General features: G+C 38.6%; 1 protein-coding gene across 3 annotated transcripts in view; it reads left to right on the forward strand.

The window, feature by feature from the left end:
- The window catches only part of LOC124158040 (nidogen-like), a 123,334-nt gene that overhangs the window by 44,085 nt on the left and 55,734 nt on the right, over positions 1 to 23,515 (forward strand). For all 3 annotated transcript variants that reach the window (XM_046533199.1, XM_046533200.1, XM_046533202.1), the window contains exons 5-9: positions 1,390 to 1,484; positions 9,750 to 9,899; positions 12,143 to 12,577; positions 13,103 to 13,321; positions 14,529 to 14,622. In XM_046533199.1, the coding sequence (XP_046389155.1) occupies positions 1,390 to 1,484; positions 9,750 to 9,899; positions 12,143 to 12,577; positions 13,103 to 13,321; positions 14,529 to 14,622 (993 nt within the window). The remainder of the gene's footprint in view (positions 1 to 1,389; positions 1,485 to 9,749; positions 9,900 to 12,142; positions 12,578 to 13,102; positions 13,322 to 14,528; positions 14,623 to 23,515) is intronic.

Consider the following 23,515-nt stretch of genomic DNA (forward strand, 5'->3'; position numbering starts at 1 on the left):
GCCTCATGCATGCATTGGTAACCTCAGACGATGTATAACTCCTATCCTCTCGTGTAGAAACTAGGTCCCTGTGACGTCACGTGGACTGGAATCGTATGGGCGCCAATATGGCCTTTTTCAAATGAGGATAAAATTGACCCTTGCCATTCGTCTAAACCGGTATTTCAAAAACCAAATAATTTGTGTATTATGAATACACTAATGGTGGATAACGAATCGCAGTCAATGCCTTTCGTTTTCTTTGATGAAGGAAACTACCCTATTGGACTCGTCCAGTCGTCCGTCGGACCACGTCGGACGCACCTCTGCTATTTCTATTGGACTTTCCCTTCGGTCCGTCACCTACATTCATTCGTAACAGTGGCATTCTACCGTTTGTTTCTAACTATAGGATATGCCATTTTACAAAGTAGTACATCAGTGAAGAACGATGCAGTTTCCTGAGTCTTTTCTGTAACTTTGTTTATTGAATGAAAGTTAGGTCTGGTGGTTGTGATAGAAAAAAAAACACTTTGGGTCATTCAATCGTAAAAGGAAATTGTTACACGAAAAGGAAAACCAAATACAACAGAATATAAAGCAGAAGTTTCTTTCGTGATCTACTTTCTCCACGAAATTAGACGATGACGATACTTCTGTGACCAATTTCGGAAAAGATGACATGCGGCGGCGGCTGTAACTGCACAATGGACAAGGCAACAAACAAATGAAACTGTAAGTTAATTTAATTGAATCACAAGGAATAGTACCTAAGATATTTACAGGCAATCAGGGGTGTTTTCATCTCGTTATAAGTTCACGCTGATATTTAAGTAGGGAACGGAATGTTTTTCGATGATACCTACACCATAGAAAAATGTCTAGAACTGACTCTGCGTGTGGAATGAGATTATCTGTACGGGCTGTTATCGAAAGTGTTTGTGATCCGTAAAAGCGGGCTCACAATAACCGTGTATTTTATTCCAATGATCATAGCCTATATTATCGATATTAATGGACGGCCTATAAGCAATTCTTTCATACATACCAGTTCCTCGTTCACTGTTAAAATACAGTCATTCAGAGATGAGGCGTCGGTGTCAGATATTAGATGACGGCATCGTCGGCATACATAGAGCATAATTCGGCTACGTGTGGGTAATCTGCCCAGTCATTATGATAAACAGGCCAAACAACATTTTGGAGACAAACATAAACCCTGAAGAACTACATACAGCGTGCAGCTCGTCTTTCCCAAAGCCTGCACTTTCGGTTTCTTTCCCGCAGATTTTCAAGCATGATTTCCTATCACATATGGTCGCCAGCAAGAGTGATTTAATTGAAAAAAAGGACCACTTTATTATGATGCCATTGATGATTTCGAATGTTTCTTTATTTTTCGACTTTCAGATGGTCAAACACAGGTCTGTCTGGGCTGTGGGTGTACCACATTGGAAACACTGGCCCGTCTGGGAATGTTGGAGAGCCAGACATGGGGAACACAGGTGAGCATGCGATGGTCTTGCATGAAAACCAAGCCAGTTACGGTGGGCCAATTTCCTATCAACCACTCTAATCCAATTTTTCTGTTTTTTTTTCCTTGCCTCTCATGGTATAGTATTTATAGAGGTGTGTGTCAAAAATCTTAGATTGAGTTGAAGAGTGTAAAAAGATACCCACATATGGTCTATATAATCACAAAGTTATAAGTCATTAAAACATTAGTAATGCTCTTTTGAAGCATGGAAACGGGTTAAAATAGAGTAATTTCAGTATATTATAAAATTGATTGATTTTCCCGTGGCTCTCTGTATTCAAGAGGGTGGAGTTGGGTTGTTGTTTTGGAAGGCATGGTTAAAGTCATACTTAATATTGTTACTGTATGTGTCCAAAATCCCCCTCACAGAGACGGAAAAAAAGTAAAATCCGAAATACTCATTGTGGCAGTCAAAACACCACCATTTTTATTTCACAGTACATTGGAGTATGTACATGTTTACCTTCAATTAAAAAAATTGGATGAGTTAGCATCTCTGCCTTTTGGCGATAATTCTGAAAATATGAAGTTATGTTTTGGGCCAAAAAAGTAGGTTAATTAACAATCGTTGACATTATTTTGGTTAACATGGCAATGAAGGGGAATAAAAGACATTACATACTATGGAAACTTTGTACTTGTGTATACAAGGGGTCAAAATTTCATTGAAATATATGATGTGGTTTCTGAGCTATGACTTTTTACCTTGCGCCCTGCACTCTGGAATTTGACTCCCACTAGCGCCCCTTCTGAGCAAACATCTCTACCCTCGACCCTTCATATCTTGCAAACTATGAGAGTGAGGGAGGAAATATTTTACATGGGTCGTTAGATAGGTGATATTAGCTAGTGACAAAAATTTCATTAAAATCTGAGTCAGTGGGTGTCATTTTGAAAATTTCTGGGTGATTTGACGTGGAATGACCCCCAAATCAGTCAATATGGAATAGAAATGCACTAAATTTGAACATTAGAACTTTGTTCAAAATATCGGCACGTCCAGAAAACACAGGGAATTCATTTTATGTATTGAAACATTAATTGGAACAACAAATATTTGTTTATATAAATCACAGCTATTTCAGTCAATGGACCATGGACTCAAGCTGTGAAGGAGTCTTTTAATCCTTCGAGCATCCCAGACAGCTTCTGAGCTTTTAAATATTTTCGATGCTTCCTAGCAAACAGTGCAATATCCAATTGTATGGAAACATTCTATAATACATGCAATCCGGAAATGCTCTGAACCCACCAATCCGTCAGACTACAGACCAATAGGCATCATATGCACTTTTGCTTAGATTCTAGAGTTTGTGGTATTTGAACAAATCAATAGGTTTATCATTGATAACCACATATTAAATTCATTACAATCCGGCTTCTGAACAGGACACAGTACTCAAACTGCACTCTTGATCATTGCGGAAGATATAAGGGGGCTATGGAAAAGCGAGAAGTCACAGTCCTGGTGCTATTTGATTTCTCAAAGGCATTTGATATGGTAGATCATGAACTGATTCTTCATTAATTGACGAATTATAACTTTTCAAGAAGTTCAGTAAACTGGTTTCGATCCTACCTTAGTAACCGAGGGGGGATCGGATTGGTGTGGTAGCTAGAATGTTGGCTTCCCTCCCGGCAGTCTCGGGTTCATATCCCGGCGGTGGCAGAGAATTTTCAGACTGCCCGACCCCTGCTTGAATGTTGTCTGGATGACATCTCAAGCGCAACACTCCGTCCGTCGGATGGGACGTAAAGCCGTGGTCCCCTTGGCGCCTTTCGTTAAGAGCAGGCTAATGGCGATGCTGGGTTTCTCTCCGCCCTTCCTTTCACACCCTTCCCTCATGGCGCAAGTGACCTCGGCTGTCGGTCCCCTCCTCCAAATACCATACCTGAGTAACCGAACGCAATGAGTGATTGGACCCAACAACACACATTCTAACAGGTTATATATAATTCCAGATGCGTAGTTCAGGTCTCAGTTCTCAGTCCTCTTCTTTTCTCGTTATTCAAAAATGATCTCTCGGTAGTCATAAAACACTGTCGCTGACGATTTCCAGATATTTGTACGTATTGCCATTTTTCAATTCCGGACTTAATATCTACAATTGCGCTCAATGAAGACGTGGAGCGAATGGCATTGTGGACACTGAAAAACCACTTCCGATTAAATGAATCTAAAACTAAGTCAATAATAATTGGGCAAAGTTACCTGCATGGGCGTCGCAGCTACAGGGGACATATTATTTGAAATTATATTTGAAATATATGATGTGGTTTCAATATTTGAAATGCAGTAGATTCCGGTTAATTGGGACATATCGGGACTTATGATTTTTGCCCCAATTAAGCGGCTGCCCCAATTAGGCAAACTCTCTTGTATATGGGCATAAACAAATGTTGAAATGATGGAAAGAAGACTAAAGAATGTTTATAATGCAACATAAGTTTATTAAAATATTAATTTGATTAATAAATCAGCGAGTTTAGTTAATTTATTATCATTTTAAAGAAGAAAAGAAAGAAAAGTCCTATCCTCTTGCGGATAGTATAACAACATGAGCTTTCAAAATAGGGCAAGAATAGGAACATTTGTGAAAAATAAGAGTAAATCAAAGGAGGAAAATATAAAAAATAGTATTCTGAAAACAAAAAAATTTAATTTTGTTGCTAGTATGGAGTCTATGTCGCTGACTCATGGCCAAATAAAGCGGCATGCTGTCCCAATTAAGCGGAGAATACTCTGGGATATTCCTCTATTGGGTTCTATTATTCAAGATCTGCCTCAATTAAGCGGCTGCCCCAAGTAACCGGTGGACCCATTAAACGGAATCAACTGTATTTGAAAGTTTGGAGCTGGATGTCTTTGGGTCAAATTGGCCAGAGTATTTCATGAAAATGGTTCTGATTCTGCTACAGTGTAAGGAAAAAGTTGTAGAATGCGGAGATTGTAGGACAATCAACCTAATATCGGATGTGGCAAAAGTGTTACTGAGAATATTAAACAGACAAATAGAGACGATGGCTAATGAGTATTTGGGCAAAGATCTGTTTGGTTTTAGAAAAGGAAAGTCAACTCGTGATGCAATTGCGATAATTAGGTCCATGGTGTAGAGGAACCTAGAATATGACCAGGATGTGTATATGTACCTGCTTTGTGGATTTAGAAAAAGTATTTGATAAAGTGGACTGAGTTAAGTTTATGGATATTCTAAAGTAAATAGGTGTAGATTGGAGGGATAGACGACTGATTTGTAATCTGTGTAAGGCCCAAATTGTGCAAGTGAGGGTAGCAGACGGAGAATCTGGATAGGCAAGTATTGGCCAAGGCATGAGGCAAGGCTATCCTCTATCGCTGATGGTTTTTAACGTGTACCTATGCTGAGGAGATGGTAAGAGAAGAACGGGATGAGTTGGAAGGTGATGTGAGAGTGGGAGGAATGATGTTTAAATCAGTTTGGTTTGCGGATGATCTGGCATTGATTATAGCCAGTCAGTGAGGGGCCTGCAAGCCATAGTGCATATGTTAAGCAAGCACCGCAATGAGTATGGCGTGAGGATTAATCACAAGAAGGCCAAGATTATGTGGTGTTGTAAAGCATCAAAATCTGGGAATGTGAAACTGAAGATAAAAGTAGGTGGGGAGAAGCCTGAGCAGTTAGAGAAATTCAACTATTTGGGCAGCACATTAGAGAAAATGGATACAGCAGTAAAGACATCAGGAAGAGAATTTCGTTAGCAAAGGAGGCATTCATGAACAGGAAGGATGAGGATCGTATGAGAGGATCGCTGTATAAGAGTTTGAAGAAAAGGTTAGTGAAGAGTATTATCTGGAGTGTAGTGCTTTATGATGCAGAAACATGGACACATAGGAAGGAGGATGAGAGAAGAATGGAGGCATTCGAGATGTGCGTGTGGAGAAGAAGTGGACGAAAAGTAGGATAAATGACAGAGTGGGTGAGGAAATGGAGCTTCCAAATGACGCACGGAGGGAACAGAGGGTATGGAAGGGAGGGGGTATTTGATGGGGAGGGGATGTTGAAAACAGTGTTGGAGGGTAGAATGTTAGGTAAATGAGGGAGAGGAAGGAAGGGAATAGGATTTTGAAATAGAATGAAAGGGAGTAGACCGTATATTGTGAATTGAAGAGGGATAGGGATCTTTGACTGTCAGAATTCTCCTTAAAGACTCCACGCAAACCTGCCTCCATTGGTTGAATACTTTGGTAATAATAGTCTGCACACATTTTGATACTAAATGGATACCTTCCCAGTACATACTTAGTTTTTTCTCTCTCATGAAATAATCTTTGAAACACCTTTAATGTACCTTATCACCAAGGCCGTAGCTAGAAATTATTTTCAGGGGGGGGGGGTTTATGGAATAGTAGACAAACATAAAATTATTTTTATAAGATAAATAAAGTAGCGTATACAGTTAAATTCACATGTATTATAAACCCTTAAAGGAAAATACAAATATATTATTATAAAATTAACTTTAGCCTTCCAGCTTTCTTTGTAGTGAACAAATTAATTAACTCCTCGGTGTTGATGTCAATTCTGTGGTGGATTGACATCAAAGCCAAACCGCTTAGTCTTTCTTGGCCAGTTGAGCTTCTTAAATAAGTTTTGAGGCGTTTTAGAGGAGAGAAAGTCCTCTCAGGACTACATGTGGAAATAGGCACTGTTGCGAAGATCTTTAGAAGTTTGTGAATATTTGGAATCTCCAAGCCTAACGACTATTCCTTAATTCAATTTGAACACGACCCCGAAGTTTCGTTGCTTGCGTAGTTGGCGTAGTACGTTCTATCTAGTGACATTTAGTAGTGAGTAGTGATACTACTAGATGTCACTACGCCGCTATATAAGATCCTCGTGTAAGCACCAAGCGATCATAAAGTAGGTAATATCTAATTTTTTTTCATTTCGGGGGGGATCAATCTCCCCCTGGCTACGGCCTTGCTTATCACTTAATCCTTTTCACTTTTCTCTAATCAATTATGAGGTTGAAATTTCAACTTACTGTGTTAGTGGTGTTCTTACAAAGTACTGTCCCTTATCACCAATGCATTGCCTAAATCATTAGAGGGTGTTTTTGCTTTTATAAGATCAAAAAAGAAATTCGTGCATAATTTTCATTTATGAGAATCATCGTGATTTCCTACAGGCCCTACATTTACAGAGTTGCCAGGCACTTCAGATATTTTCTGTACATTATCTATTTATACTAGGTCACCTTTCCCATCATTATGTGAATCTCATTCTTTGAGACCATGAATAGCTGCGTTCCTGGCCCAATACTTAAGCTCACTCAATTCCTCACATTCAGCTTGCATTGGGTTACAGTTTGTTTCCTCAGAGCCTCTATCTTCTTCTGTGAAGTGCTTTTAGGCCCTCCAAAACTGAAGAACAGCTGGTGAATTCATCTGTCCAGGCCATTTGAGATGTTAGCGTTTATGGACTGCACAGTTGGCAAAACCATTCCAGCTCTGAAATCAGTACTTCAAATAATGAGTCCATAAACTTGGAACACTTTTTGTGACAGTGTGCATCGCATTTTCTGTACAACATGTGCTGAGAATTCTTGTTCATTTTCACACCACACAAACCACACTCACACTGATCAGCCATCTTGAAAATTTTTGTTGTGGTACAATAGTTGAGTAGTTTCCTTTCTTACCTTTCTTAGTTGAGCTCATTATTAGGATTTAAATGAGATGTTCCTTAGGGTGGTGCGAAAAAACTCAAGTTCCAAATTTCGTGTCGTAATAGTGCGGGAAAGTTGCGATACGTTAGTACAAGAAAAACAAAAAAAGAATTATTAAAATCGGACGTCATCTTCCGATCCCGCAAAGCACCTGAAAAAATGACAAAAATGAAAAAAATTGTTTTTTTTTCGTTGTAAAAAATTAAATTAAATTAATATCTTTTAACGCTGTAGCAAAAAATGATTACAAATAGCATAGGGTATTATTTATATATGCATATTTATGGCTTTTAACTGTTGTTACCGATCGCACAAGACCATTAAAAATGTATAAATTTTGCAATTTAGCCGATTTTTCAGAGTTGTGTCATAATAACTTAAGGTAATATTTAAGTCTAAAATACATGTTTGATTATGCAGCTCTTCCTTTGTTTATATATGATTTAATAATATTTAAACAACCCAGAACTCACCGCGGAGAGGTGGCTGCACTTTGAGTTCTACCCACACCCTCCATCCATCCAACCAATGAGGGTTACTGCTTCTATAATATTTAAATTTTTTGTCCTTTTAAATTTTAACTTTTGAAAACTACTTTGTACTGCGATTTAGTGGTAAGGTCGATGTCTCCGTTACCAATTTCACGCACGGCTCCATTGCTTGCGTGTGATATGGGAAGTTATAATATCCCAATCTTGTGTATCGCCAGATTCAATGAAGGAAGCTATTTCTTTATTAGTAATTATTCTCATAAGAAGAGGTGGAGTAGATAGTTTGACTACATTCCACTCAATCAATTCTATATGGCCAGTTATTTCGAAGTTCATGGTAGGAGTAATGAAGTTTACGATAGGTTTGCCTTTTGGTTAAGTCTGTCTGGCTTTAAATACTCTTTTTAGCCCCAGCTCTCTAATGTGCCTTCTGTAATCAAAAACCATCGCCATCAATACAATCTCTTCGTGATCAAAGTTAGAGTTCCGTTCAATAGCAGGGAAAACTACTTTCTTTTAATATCCAGGTATGTATCGAGAGGTTTCCTTTGCTCTGTTCACACGAGCCATCTAGCATGTGAAAATGGTCCAGTATCCCGGTTTGCTAAGTCATTTGGAAAGTCGCCACTTGTGATTGCTTGACTAATGTCAATAAGATATCTTTGGTCCTTGCTCAAAATTTATCTATCAACTTGTAGAATTTCACATTCAATTGTTAGGAAATGCAGTTTGGAAGCTTTCCATAACCATTCATATTAGTCCAATTGGCCCACTAAATGATTTTTGGCCACTTGTTTCACCATCTAAACACTGAAAAATATGACAAAAGTAATTCAATGAAATGAAGTAACCCAACTGCCCACTGCAGCGGGTGTCATTGGTGTTTTACGAGCTTTCTATTAGTGCAACCTTTCCATCTAATGTTGATGTTCGTGCCATCACAGCAAACTAACTCTAAGAACTCTAATGATACTCCTTGATCAGAGCGATAAGATAGTATGGAGACCACTATATCTTTATCAGACCCGGAGCTTGGAGAAACATAACTCAAATACCCAAAAGCCGGTTCTTTTATTAGAGAATGGTGTTCCGCTATAACTGTCCGACAGTACTCCTTCGATTCAATCATTTCTATTACTATGGTATTGTCTACCCTTCCGTCAAAGTATAACCGTGTAGCTCACCTAAATCAAGATGGATTTACTGTAAATCGCTTATAATATTTTTCTTTTCCCTTTTAATTCTACATCGGTCAATGAACTTAGAAGTATATTCTTCAGTTATAGCACCAATGTCTACAAGTACACTTGATGCTATAGCAGCAGCTGTACGGTGAGACGGTATTGATCACAATGAAAAGCTGTACTTTGGAATTTTACCCTCATTTGCCATGGTGATTTATATTTTTTTGTATGTACTAGGCATGTAATCTTCCTTGTCAACAAATTTCTCCTTGATTGTTGAACTTTGCGTTGCGTCATTTAAAACCTCAACATCTTCACTTTCGGTTTCAATAGGGTTAACATGCTGCCTTTTTAAAGTGCAATTTTGCCTTTTAATTCTAGTGGTCAGTTTTATTGTCTTTTTTGATATAAAGAGCTAATTAAAATTTCTCAAAAATTATCCTCAAGTAATTATTACAAAACTCTGAAAAATAGGTGAAATTGCAAAATTTATACATTTTTAATGATCTTGTGTGATAGGTAACAACAGTTAAAAGCCATAAATATGCATATATAAATAATAACCTATGCTATTTGTAATCATTTTTTGCTACAGCGTTAAAAGGTATTAATTTAATTTAATTTAATTTTTATACAACGAAAAAAAAGATATTTTTTCATTTTTTCAGGTGCTTTGCGGGATCGGAAGATGACGTCCGATTTTAATAATTCTTTTTTTGCTTTTCTTGTACTAAGGTATCGCAACTTTTCCGCACTATTACGACACGAAATTTGGAACATGATTTTTTTCGCACCACCCTAATGTTCCTCCTTGAAGCAATTCCATTAATAGTGTGTGATTGTTTCCAGTGTCACCGCCATTGGAGAGGGAGGCTGAGAGTTGTGCCGCAGGGGGCACCGTGTGTCACATCAAGGCCACGTGCATCGACTATGACCCTGGCTTCTGTTGCCACTGCCAGAATGGATACTATGGCAATGGCATCAACTGCTTGAAGGAAGGTATGTGGGGCCTGGGTTTTTTTTGTTATCACCTGCCCAACTACCACCTTTTTCATAGAGATTTTCTAATTGTATTGGCTAGAGTTGCCAACTCATATGATTCACAGATTTGATTTATTTTGTCAATGGATTGTTTATTTTCAGAATGTTTGCTCCAAAGTTGCAAAATTTGGTGAAAAACCAAAAGGTTCATTTATATTTTATTATTTTAATTGAGTGAAGATATTTTTTTATTTCATATGTTTTATTTGCATCTAGAGTACCTAATTTAAAATTATCTAAAGGATTTATCCCATTGATTGACTATGAACAAAAAATAAATTAATTAATTAATAGTTAAAATTAGAGATGTGCGAATAGTATCCGCGAATACTCGAATACCTCGTCTCGAATACCTCGTCTCGAATACCTCGAATACTTTGAATTTTGCGTCATACACTGTCGCTCGCACGTCGTTGGTAGTTGACTCAGAAAAATGAAGAGAACTCTAGTCGTTTAGTGCATGTAGCGCCGTTTTAGGCAAGCTGACGAACTACATCAAATTCGAGGGTTAGAGCGGTTAGAGCAGTGAAAAGAGTTTGACGTGGGGAACTGAAATTGATCGGGTGAAAAAAATCCAAAAATCCCAGGTGTCCCCTATCAGGAGAATCTCAGTGCCGTGGTATAGCAACATTGGCACATTTCCCACGTTCCGCTATCCCCCTCCATTCAGCAATCCAATCTAACGATATCCTCTTCTCCGAAATCAAACAAAAGGTCCCAGCTCGCGCAGAGATCGTATTACTAAGACCTTAGCTTCGAAAAAAATATCAAATTACACGAGACAATAAAAACGTGTCTCACGCCCTCCCCCCTCTACTCACCCACTGGCCTTTTTTGCTTACCTGCTTCGAAGTTCCCCATTGCTGGAGGTCAACTGCTGCATGAGTCATCTACTAGCCCAAAAGTTGTCTAACAATGGCCTTCGGCAATTGATATTACACTTTTATTGGATTGAAATATTAGTAATGTGCGCGTAATTTAAAAAAGAATAAGACCAAACACGACATATTTCCGACTTTATTTAAGCATTTTACGCAGGAAAATAAATGCCGGAAAGACAAAGAAATAGGACGGAGGCTTAGCATTTTGGCGTAATGCTCAAATAGGTTGGTTTCCTATTATTTTTTTATTGCCTAAATAGAAAGAGTATTACTCCTGGAGTACGTATTTAACGCTTTTAGATTTTTATAAGACGATGTCTATTTTTGGCGATTAAATGAAAAGTGAAAAATTTCAAGCGCGCGAAAACGCGACGGGTAAGTATGAACGCCGGGAAAAACTCCGTGTGACGTTGTTCTGCTTCCCATTGCCGCGAGTGAGGTGACCTTGGGGCGAGGTTCTGAGTGCTGATACGACGCAGGATGCTAGCAGGTAGCTGAGTACCATGCTAGCTGGTAGCGGTTGGCTTAAATAAGGATTATTAATACCTCATCAAACGAAGGAAACTTTCCAACCTTAGGCAGTGTTAATAGGTGATTATTAAGACGTGTTTCCCTGAGCTCTGTGCCTTATGCAAAACTCCTATCTACTCATATAGAAACAAGGTCACTGTGACGTCATGTGGAGTGGCATCGCATGGGCGCCAATCTGGCCTTTTTCAAATGAGGATAAAATTGACCATTGCCATTCGTATAAACCGGTATTTCTAAAACCAAATAATTTGTATATTATTAATACACTAATGGTGGGTACCGAATCACAATTAATGCCTTTCGTTTTCTTTAATGAAGGAAACTAACCTATTGTTTACATAAAATTAAAATATTCCATCAATCAGCTAAATTCCTGTTTGAATCCTTTAAAGGAAATCACAAATACTTGCCAAAATCTTGGGTTTCCTGCTGCATAGGCGACCTAGTCAAACATTTCCGCATTCATCGTTTAGTATTCGAGGTATTCGAATATTCGAGCAATGATTTGATATTCGAATTCGAGAAATCTGCTGTTCGACCCATCCCTAGTTAAAATATTTAAGTTTGAACTGTTTAGCATAATCTTCTAGCTAATTCATTGAATCTGCCATGCACATGATGAGAGAGAGTACCCCACAACCATCTTATCAGCAACTGGGGCCAAGTTAATGTCATTCTGCTGCCCATTGTTTTGAATTTGTGTATTTTTACGAAAGTAGCGTGCCTCATTGCTGAGCAGCGGGTGCACTTATACTAAATAAATCTACCCTGCCATCTATTGCATTCCAGACATTCCTTTGAGGGTTAACGGAAAAGTGAGTGGCACCATTAATGGTATAAGCGTCTCTGACATGGACCTGCAGGCATATGTAGTGACCTCTGATGGGCGGACGTACACGGCTATCTCCCGAGTTCCTGACAACGTGGGCTTTGACATCCAGGTGCTAAATGTGATTGGAGGCGTCATTGGGTGGATGTTTGCAAAACCTTTGAAAGGAGCTGTCAATGGCTTTCAGCTTACTGGAGGCACCTTCAATTACACTGCCGAAATTGAGTTTCCCAACTCTGGCCAGCATGTTTCCATTCACAACTATTATTATGGCTTTGACGTGTTTGATCAGCTTCGCATGGAGGTCCACATCTTTGGTGACATTCCCTCCGTGCCCAGGAACACAAAAATTGAGATAATGGATTATGACGAAACATTTACTTATACTGCTGCTGGTGAGTAACATTCATCTCCAAATGCCATAGAATTCCATCCGAATGGAGGGGAAAGGCATGGAGGTTAAGTGAAAGAGAACAGTAATCCATTCATGATGATTTCCTTGGAAATTTTTACTTTGGTTTCTGTGTTATACTTTCTCTGCATCTTTTCAATTGCATGTGTGTTTGTTATTTTGAGAGGGGGTGGAAAGTGGAGGATGAGGGGAATAATTGCTCATAATCATTAGGTGATAAAATTATTTTAAAAACTACTTAGACTCCATTGCCCATCTTCATAAAGCTTGTTATTTTTACCAATGGAGATAGGTTGCTCTTAGGTAATAGACTATGTTTATTTCCTGAGAGCAACCTGTTTCTTGTTTTCCCAGTGTTTGTAAAAACTTTAAGATTGCATAAAAGCCAAGGGGATGGAGGTTATTGTGTCCTGCATAGAATGCTGTGGTCAAGATGTACCTTTTAATTTATCATTGCTTTGTTTACATTGAGGATTGCAGAGAGTTAACATTGTCTGATTCATGGCAGGGGTGGTACAGGCGTACAGTTTGAGGAAGTATCAGCTGGAAGGGGTGAAGATCGACAACCCATTCACAACTCGTCACGTGATAACGTATAACGAGTGCAAGTACATGCCTGCAAATTTGACAACACAGCTGGTGAAAGTGGCTCGCAACTTCATTGTTTACGATGCTAGGGAGAGGATCATTCGCTATGCCATGACCAACAAAGTCAGCCCGCCTGGAGGTAAGTTCATGCATATTAGGTACATGTTTGTCCCATGCTACAGTTATGCCAACCAAAAAGATCATTTGGTCGTTGTATTGTCACCCAATCAGTGATGATATCAGCTACCCAACCCCACCCTAAACCCATTTCAGCTGCTTAGATGAAATGGGGTTAGGTACCTGAGGAACCCGTTGCAAAACAAACATGGCAGCTTTTCTTTATATCAGGTGATTTTGTCAACATTGTTAAGTTTTGTTGATCATTTGAGAATATGAGAAGATGTCTTCAATATTTTTTTGATACATTAGTGAAACTTCAGAGTAAAGCAACCTTCGCATACTTAACGCCATCTTTGCTATGATTTGGTTAGCATCTACAGCTGATGCCATCTTTTGGAACGGAATTTTTATTTGCTTAGTGATTATTTAGCATAAATGTTTTTGCTACATCTGCTGTGGTTTTACTCTTGGATTTATAATCATATTCCTAGGTGCAATGTGAATATCCCTCACACTTAGGTATTCTTTTTATATTGTGGGAATAAGTATTAATATCGTCATAACTACCCAGACAGCACAGAACTATCGTAGCTATTTCGTATGGTATTTAATATCATAGGTATCTAATTCGGATGTAGATAGTATCCATTGACTACGGGGATACTATGCCGCTCCATCGCTTTTCGTCAATGGATAGATTATATCCATTCACCGGCTGTCGACGAAGCGCGTACGAAGCATGTCAATGTCTGCTACGAAGCGCGCAGGAACACAGCACTCAGGCTAATCTCAATCGATTAGGTCGAAAATTAGATATATCGAAAAATGTATCGAACGCAACACAATCAAGATCATACTATTTAACAGCTCTGGGTGGGCTGGGGTGTGGACAGCTCTCAAATTTTGGGGGTACGGTATTGCATGAATGGCCTTAGTGGACTATACTCCTGATGTTGGTTACAAAGAGAAAATTTTCTTATCACTGACTCGCGAGTGAAATATTATGTTGTTGTATTATAAATATCCTTCATGTTATCAATGTTTTACCCGTGGCAGTGCTTTATGAAATCTAACTCACCTTAGGTATGATACTTTCTGATTGAAATATCGCATACACACAGTATCGATGTTAGCATCACATTTTTTAGTTCAAGCAGTAATCATATAATCTTAACTGTGTCTTTGAGTGATTATGCTCATGGAATGAGTTGATGTTCCTCTTTCAGATATTAACCCTTGCAAGGATGGAGCTGAGAAATGCGGTGCTCACAGTGCTTGTATTGTGGAGGGAGACAGCTTCCGCTGTGTTTGCAATCCTGGGTAAGAAAAATACATTTTATGTATTAGCATGCTTTTGGGATATTGAATGGATAGGATAGCAAGTGGAAGTGGTATTACTAAAAACAATTTTGTCACGGACGATGTGTTGTGTATAAACATGTTCAAGTGTTATTTCTTATTTGTGTCATTTTCTCTTGAAGTTATTACAATTACTTGCCCTCACCAATATATCATCTTATTTATTTCTCGGGTTTACATATTTCACATGTACTCTCGCTTAGAAATGTGTAGGTAGTGTCATAAATAGAAAAGACAAAATTGTTTGCATTCAATTAAATTTAGTTAAACTATAGAATCTGAAAAAATCCTGGATCACTTCATCCCAATAAGGATGAAGTGATCCAAGATATTTTTGGATATAGATACCTATAGATATCCGCAAACACTCGAATACCTTGAATACTAGGAAGTATTCATATTTGAGGTCTCGAATAATTATGCTAAAGGTATGCTCTCGAATACTTTGAATTTCCTGCCGTACACTGTCGCACGCATGTCGTTGGTAGTTGACTTGGAAAATTGTAAAGAACTCTAGTCGTTTAGTGCATGCAGCGCCGTTATAGGCAAGTTGACGAACTACATAAAATTCGCGGGTTAGAGCAGTGAAAAGAGTTGGACGTGGGGAACTGAAAATGATTGGGTGAAAAAATCCGAAAATCCCCGGTTTCCCCCACCAGGAGAACCTCAGTGCAGTGGGAGTAGCACAATTCCCAAAATCCGCTACCCCCTCTATCCATCAGCCCTCGGCCTCGAAGGTTTTCCTCCTCTCGGAAATCGAACAAAAGGTGAAAAGGTGCCAGCTCGCGCAGGGTTCCTATTAACCCATTATCGGCCAAGGCTAATATTCGGTAGAAATTTTTTAATTTATCATCATATTTAGTCTTAATAGATGTGTACTAGAAAAGAAATTTTGAAAATTTTGAGGCTCTAAAAAATTTATTTATACTAGAAAAATAATGGTGCGTTTTCGCACCTTTGGCGGAATGTGGGTACTTCGGTTAACATACCATGAAAAACTAAAATCTTTTTCTTTTCCACTGTTTTATTTATAAACACATAGAAACGCATAAATTAGTATTTAAAATCATTAAGTAACCGTTCATACTATAACAAAACCCTTGTATTTATGAAAATTATTTGGATATTAGGGCACATTACATTTTACCCAAAAATATGCATTGTGCCTATTACATTACCTGCACCTTTTGCTTGATGCCTTTTTCTCGATAATATGACCTGCATTATCTTCTTTAGTGTCTGCTAGTAAATAATTACGAGAAGGTTTGTCTTTTTTCGGATTTGATGGTCCTTCTGCATGTATATCTTAGTGATTGCCAATACTGAATCGGTCACCTTTGATTGACGTTAGTGCACCAAATGATCTTTGAGAAATCAATTGGAGACATTTTGAGCCAACTAGCCTTCCCATAGATTTTCCATGAATAAGTAAACACACTTTCCAGTAAATTGGTAAACAATGGCCACCACCTCGTTTTCCCTCTGATTTTGATTCTATAAATCGCGTTTGTAGAATCGTGATATATACTCCACCTATGGGATTATTGCAATCCCCAATGACGAGAAGCCGGGGAATAGTCATGCCTTTTCTTTCAAATGGTAAATTGGCTGTGTTTCTGGCCACAATTACAACAGAGGATTCATTCCATTTGACCGCGAACAATGCAGATTCCTCGTCAAAAGCATAAACAATTGAGCCTCGAGGCTTTTTCCAAGAGCTTTAGAGTTTTCAAGCGGGCACTATCCAGTTCTATTTTCCTGAATGGTTCAAGTTGCAAAGGATCGCCTTTCCTTCAGTGTTTGGAACATGTATAGGAGAAGTTGTCAAAAAATTACCGATGCTGAGTAATATCGGGAATTATTTTCAAGAAATGTGAAACAACGATAGCTCCTAATCCTACCTTCACTCCATGAGGATTTGTTTTATTGAGACCTTCCATACAAAAATAAATTGGGTTAGGTAACCATCTGAAGAGCAAAGGCACCATAATTTGAACCCAAATCAAACCGGTTTATTTTATATCAACATTTTCACTGAGTGGCGTCCAAAATACGGATCCATTTGCTCATCTATAGAAAGGTTATGAGAAAAAATTCCCAACTGCAAAAATTAGCATTCAACATTGTAAATATTGGTCTCAGCTTTGCAAATTTGTCCGATTTGTCGAGAAAAAAGGTGGATATTTTCCTTTATCTCTTTCTACTCATAGTTTGACGAACTAATTCAACCCATTTATCTTTATAATATCTTTAGACAAGTACAAGTCCTGCTGCGGGAGCATATGATACCCAGAGAGAATCAAAATCTCAAGAAACTTTTCAAGCCTGCAATACTAATTGTAACTGATGCCTATTGCTATCAGTAACATACCGTTTTTGAAAAAAATACCATTTCCTCCAAACCTCATCATAAAGAAATAGGAGGAAAATGTCAGATGGAGACATACTTCCAAATTCACGTCTTATTTATTCGTCATATTCCTTCTCTTTAGATATTGGACGACACAAAAACTTTGTATCAATATCCTTTTTCCATTTTGGAAAATTAGTCCCTTTTATCAGACGACTGGATATCTTTTTTGGTATACTGATGGCTTTCCTTCTTCTTCTTGCGCACCTAGCCGGTGCTCCACTATACCATTGCCTCGATGCGTTTCCAATGTTACCGCGATGTCATTGTTAATCGGCTTCGCAGTTCATATGTTATCACCGATGTCTTCTTCATCAGTCAAGTTCTTAACGTCTGGCGATATTTAGACAACATCCGTGGCGTCATCCACAGAATCCAGGGTTTCCTCTAGAGTGGTCAAGATATCTTGAGTGGACACACACCTTCTTTTATTATCCATCTACAGTAGTCTCGGAAAATTTGATGCAATGAAAAAAATAATTTTTTCACTCCTACGTTGCCTGAAACGTTGATCTTGAAGCTGTGGGATCATCCAGTTACAACCGTCATACCTAATGAATGCGTATAGACCTATGAGACTAACTTCTTGAAGCTTTCTTCTAGAATTGGGAGGTGAGATCCATTAACCCCTTCACTGACGGATATTTCTCAACAAATATCACAAAAAATGTCATATTATTTTATTAAGTTATTTAATTATTTACAGGTAGATATTAAATAAAAAACATTCATTTAAGTGTTTTATGAAGTCATTTATTTTAAAAGTTACTCTTATTATATCACTTTTTTTAAAATTTCATGTACTTCTGCATAAAAAATCAAGTAAAATATTTCACAATAAATATAGTCACAAAAATTACTCACTAAAAAAACAGATGATGGAGTTAGAAAAATATTAATATAAACTCCAAATTTGAAACAGTAAAATATTATATAGACTAAAAGTCTATTTTTGTGTGGTACACTTTGAAGCAAGGGGCAACGCAAAGGCCCACATTACAGTCAGGGCAAAAATAGCGACTCTCCCTCCTCACCATTTTTCCACGCGCATCTCGCTTTCGGGAGCACACAGCACACTACCGAGTTGGGTTTGACTTGTTTTCCATGGGTGGGATTATGTCTGGGTAATGGGATTATATGTGGGATTATGCCTCTCGGTAATTCGGAGGGGATGGGCTTTTGCAGGTGGCCTACCTGCCTTAGGGGAGGGAACACTTGGGAAGTACAGTTCAATCATTCTATCTAAAAGGAAAGGCGGAGGGGAGAAAACAATGGATGAAGAGAAGGAATGGATAAACCAGGGGGTTGGAAGATAGAAAATATGCCTTCCCTGGAAGGGAGAAATTGCTGAATAGCCGAAGGTTCCATCTCAAATCTATGCACGTTCACAAATATTGATGAACTTACAGAAATGAAATAATAATCAGTTGTATTTGTAGCTAAATAATATACTGAAAACTAAAAAACAAAGGTATAGTTTGTCATTATAAAGAAAAAAGGCAATAAAACATCACTGAGCAAGTTGATTTTCGGTGCGAAGATTTTGACTCCATATTGCTGAAAAAGAACATTGTCAGAAAGTTCCCGACTACTGTTACGTAGTTGATAGAAATGGCTTTTGAACACGCGACCTTTGGAATAGTAGCTTGGACGTAATTTATTTACGAGGTCCCGTCGACTACACTGAAGAGTAAGTAATGATAGTTTTGCTTGGTAGTGTTTATAAAATGTTTCAAATCAATTCATTCACTGAATAAAGATATTACAACATCCTTTCCGATAGCTAGATTCGAACGCGCGACCTTCAGAATAGCAAGGCGGCACTTGTCTGCCGACTCACTTCGGCTGTTCCAACGATTGATAAAAACTCTGTGAAAAGTCATCGCAGTTATTTATAAAACGCATTAAATAGGTTTCTTTGTTCAATTATCACATCTCGATACACAATAGGTTTAGAAACATAAACATTACGAGAAATAATATTTTTTTCCCCTCTTTTGGACCTCGAAAAAACGTAGAAGTTTGCAGGATATCATGCATTGTGAAGACACGTATGCAATCTCATGGCAAAACTACGTACTTCTAATAAGGGGGCGAGATATCTCATCCAGATCACGAAAGAAGAAGCGAATTTGACATAGGACGAGTTAACTCGGCCGCGTCAGTTTTTGCGCGTCTTCTTAGGACGAGATATCTCGTCCGAATCAGGGAAGGGGTTAATGCGTACATAGCAGTGATCCATTTCTGAACGACCAGCGCTGTTTGAGAAACTTCCACACGGTTAAAAATCGATAGGTCTCGTGGCGGGGAATCGAGCTGCTCATTAGTACGCAATGACTAAATGAAGCCACATTTTAGAAGACGACAGCTGTGAGACCAATAAGATAAAAAAATATATTTCATGGTTTTTTAAAACCCAACAATGATTAAATTGATTCAACAAATAATTACAGGGTGGCGTACATTATTAGTGACTGAGGTTTGCTAGATTTGTCTCTCGGTACTGTACCCCAGTCCTAATCTGCCATACCCCCAAACGCCAAAGGTGCGAAAACGCACCATTATATACAAGTGTCAAAATTATACATCTCTAAATATATTATTTGATTTAAAAAAATCATAGTAATTAAGCGATAATAGTACATTTTTAATACTAGTATTAGGATTCATAAATATTCTTAGTACACTCGTAAAAAAATATTAAGTTGATAGACCTCGAAGAGCATGAAATTTAGTAAACTTGAAACTTTATAATTAAATAATCGCGTCAAAATTTTTAAAGAAAATGGTTTTAAAAATAAGGTTCTCATCTAATGAATAATTTACCAAGGAAAAACTATTGAATAACCGAGTAGATATTTTTTTACGAACTAATTAAAAAATGGCGCGTTTTCGCACCTTTGGTCGTAAATGGGTTAAGAAGACCATAAATGAAAAGCTTCGAAAGATATCCAATTATAAGAGTTATTAGTGATTCCCAAGGACTGAAGTTTGGACTTGAGAACTTAATGATCCACACTGTTAAAAGCGTTTTTGAAGTCAAATGAGATGCCTAAAATGTGGTGTTTATTGTTCAGTCCAAGAATGACATTATTTAGGAACTCGAAAATAGCAGAATTAGTGGACTGGCCAGCTCTAAAACCATGCTGAGAGTCAGAAATTAAATTAAATCTCTGGAGGTACTTAATTAATCTATGATGGAAGAGTTTTTCAAAGATCTTTGAAAGTGTTGATAGAATGGAAATAGGTCTGTAATTAATAGACTCTGAAGGGCAGCCTTTCTTGGGAATTGGAATGACCCTGGCCAGCTTTACGGCGAGGAATTAAGGATGAACAAATCAGATCTTGCTATTTAGTGATGTTATTGCTGAGCTATGTGATTATGCAGTTTGCTTTTCAAGCCTGTCTCTTTTGAAGGAGCTCCTGCTATCCTTTTTTCCTTAATATACATAGTACTTTTTGAACAGTTTTGAATATTGGTCTACACTTGTTGTGACTAGAAAGCTGTTTGTCAATCAATAAGAGCTTGAGCAATTTAAATACTGTCACGTATATGAGTCGTGTTTGGTCTTATACTTTTTTGAATCTTGTGCATGTCATCCAATTGCCAAAAGCTATTGCTGAGACACCTTTCACCCCAAAAGGTGATTCTCCTAGCAGTTGGCATCCAGAAACAGGAAGTTTCGAAGCAGGTAGGCCGAAAAAGATCAGTTGGTGAGAAGGGGAGGGATGACACACATTTCCATTGTTCTCGTGTTACTTGATATTTTGCTTTGAGGCTTTGATTTATTGTCTACTTGGTCTCGGAAAAGAAAATAACGTCAGAGACATGGGCTGGGGCTGATGGAGGGCCGAGGGTGGTTTTGTGAAATGAGCTACATAGTCACTTTTGACGTGGTTACTTTCCTACAGCCCTGAGATTTCCACGATGATTTTTCAATCGTTTGGGAAGAGTCACACTATATACCTATCATATTTTGCCTTAAAACTTTTCACTGCTGAAATTCTATTGTATTTTTTCTACGAGAGCTTTTAAACAAAATGGTTCATAAGTAGGACAAGCATTGCAGTTCAACAGTGCATGCAAAGAGAGGATCGGATCTTTCCACTTCCTCATATGTGATGCTGAATTCTCTGAAGCATTAATTTAAAATTTTGCATCCAGATTTGATTCCTTCAGCAAATTTGGATCTGAGGTATCTGGTGAAGGGCATCATCTGTGGATATACTGTGTAAGCGCGTATAAGAGGCACACCTTTTTTCCCAGAAATTGCAGCCGAAAATGGGGGTGCGCCTCTTACACAAACTATATATCTTCCCTCCTCCCCTTCCCTTGTTGCAAGTCTTAAAATGCTCCTGTTTGTACCGTATAAGCGTGTGTAAGAGGCGCACCCCTATTTTGAGCATCGATGCTATAGAGAAAAAACGTTTTGCGGCATTTTTTTATCCTATATTGCGGTGTCGCATAGGTATGCCTGGAATTTCGACAGTTATCGAAATTTCCTCTTTCAATTCTAATTGAAAGAGGAAATTTTGATAACTGCAGCGGTAATAGCGGCATAAGAGAGGGAGTAGAAAGAGTTCCGATCCTCTCTTCGCACATGCCGTTGCTCTACGATGCTAGTCCTACTCACGAACAATTTTGTTTAAAAGCTCTCCCTGGAGTATTGGAATAGAATTGCAGCTGTAGAAAATTTTAAGGCAAAACACGACAGGCAATGAGCATGAACCTTCCCAAGAGATTGGACCACAATCGGGGCAATTTCAGGGCTGTAGGATAATAACCAAATCGTAGATTTAACGGAACCACCCTCGGCCAATGCCTCTGCCGTTTTTTTTCCTTTCCGAGACCCCATAGGAAAATATCAAGTTACAGGGGAACAATGGAAACGTGTTTCATCCCTACTCCATCTCACCATCTGACCTTTTTCGGTCTACCAGGTTCAATTCTCCGAGTTTCTGGAGGCCAAATGCTATGTGAGTCACCTACTGAGCTCGAAGATATCTTTCAGCAATTGTATGACACGCAGGAGGTTCTAAAAAGAATGAGACCTAACGCGACGTATATCTGACAGCATTTAAGTTTTTTAAACTCTAATTGATTGACACAAAGATTTATAGTTACAACAAGGCTACTAATATTCAACATAGTCCAAACAGCACAATTTCGGAAGAAAGAAGCGTAACATAAGCGCATTCAAACAAGACGAGACGGACTGGAAACTTCAGGCAACGCAAAACTGCATCTATCACATTGCTGCGCCTTCGCCCCTTCACTTTGCAACGAGGTCACATGCAAGATCGGACGTGTCCTTCCCTTGCTCCTTCGCTCATAGCCTCGTAGCTTGAAATACGGAGGGGAGGGAGGGCGCTCCTTCCCCTCGACCACTTGTTCAGTGCTCTTCACTTATAAGCATTTCCGATTTCTTCTATCCACCATTTAGTCCAACTATGAACACACTCATTCGAATTTTTTAAACTGCAGGTTTTGACACCAATATAATTTTCAGTTGCAATAATCCTCATATTAGCGTCTGAAGGTGATTTATGAAAAATCAAGTCCTCAGCGTAATGGAGATTACCCGGCAAGACAGATGTTGACTATTAACCAGGTATGTCCTTCAAAACTATGCGTTTCTCTACGTTTGATAAGCGATTACCATATGCAGTATAAATGCCGCGGGATGCCCACTTGTGGCAGTTACTTAAGCGCGCCCTCCTGAGCGAAAAACCCCGTGCGATCTTTTCCATGTTCACCTGTGGGGTACCGACGTGATGGCGTGGTGCTATGAAGAAATATGCGATGAAGAAGCACACGTCTGATCTTGCATGTGACGTCATTGCCTTCAAAGCAAAGGGGTGAAGGTGCAGCAATGTGATGTATGCAGTTTGCGTTGCCTGAAGTTTCCAATCCGTCTCGTCTTGTTTGAATGCGCTTAGGCTAAGCTTGTTCCTTCCGAAATTGTGCTTTTTGGACTATGTTGAATATTAGTAGCCTTGTTTTAACTATAAATCTTTGTGTCAATCAATTAGAGATTAAAAAACTAAAATGCTGTCAGATATATGTTGTGTTAGGTCTCCTTCTTTTTAGAATTCCTGCGTATCATGCAATTGCTGAATGATATCGAGATATCTTCGAGCTCAGTAGGTGACTCACCTAGCATTTGGCCTCCAGAAACTAGAATTGAACGTGGTAGACCGAAAAAGGTTAGTTGGTGAGATGGGGTAGGGATGAAACACGTTTCCATTGCTACCCTGTAACTTGATATTTTCCTATTTTCCTGTGGGGTCTCGGAAAGGAAAAAAAACGGCAGAGGCATTGGCTGATGGAGGGCCGAGGGTGGTTCCGTTAAATCTATGACGTGGTTATTAAATTACGGCGCTGAGATTGCCCCGATTGTTGTCAAATCTCTTGGGAAGGTTCATGCTATGTGCCTGTCGTGT

The sequence above is a fragment of the Ischnura elegans genome, chromosome 4, assembly GCF_921293095.1.
Source record: "Ischnura elegans chromosome 4, ioIscEleg1.1, whole genome shotgun sequence".
Taxonomy (NCBI): domain Eukaryota; kingdom Metazoa; phylum Arthropoda; class Insecta; order Odonata; family Coenagrionidae; genus Ischnura; species Ischnura elegans.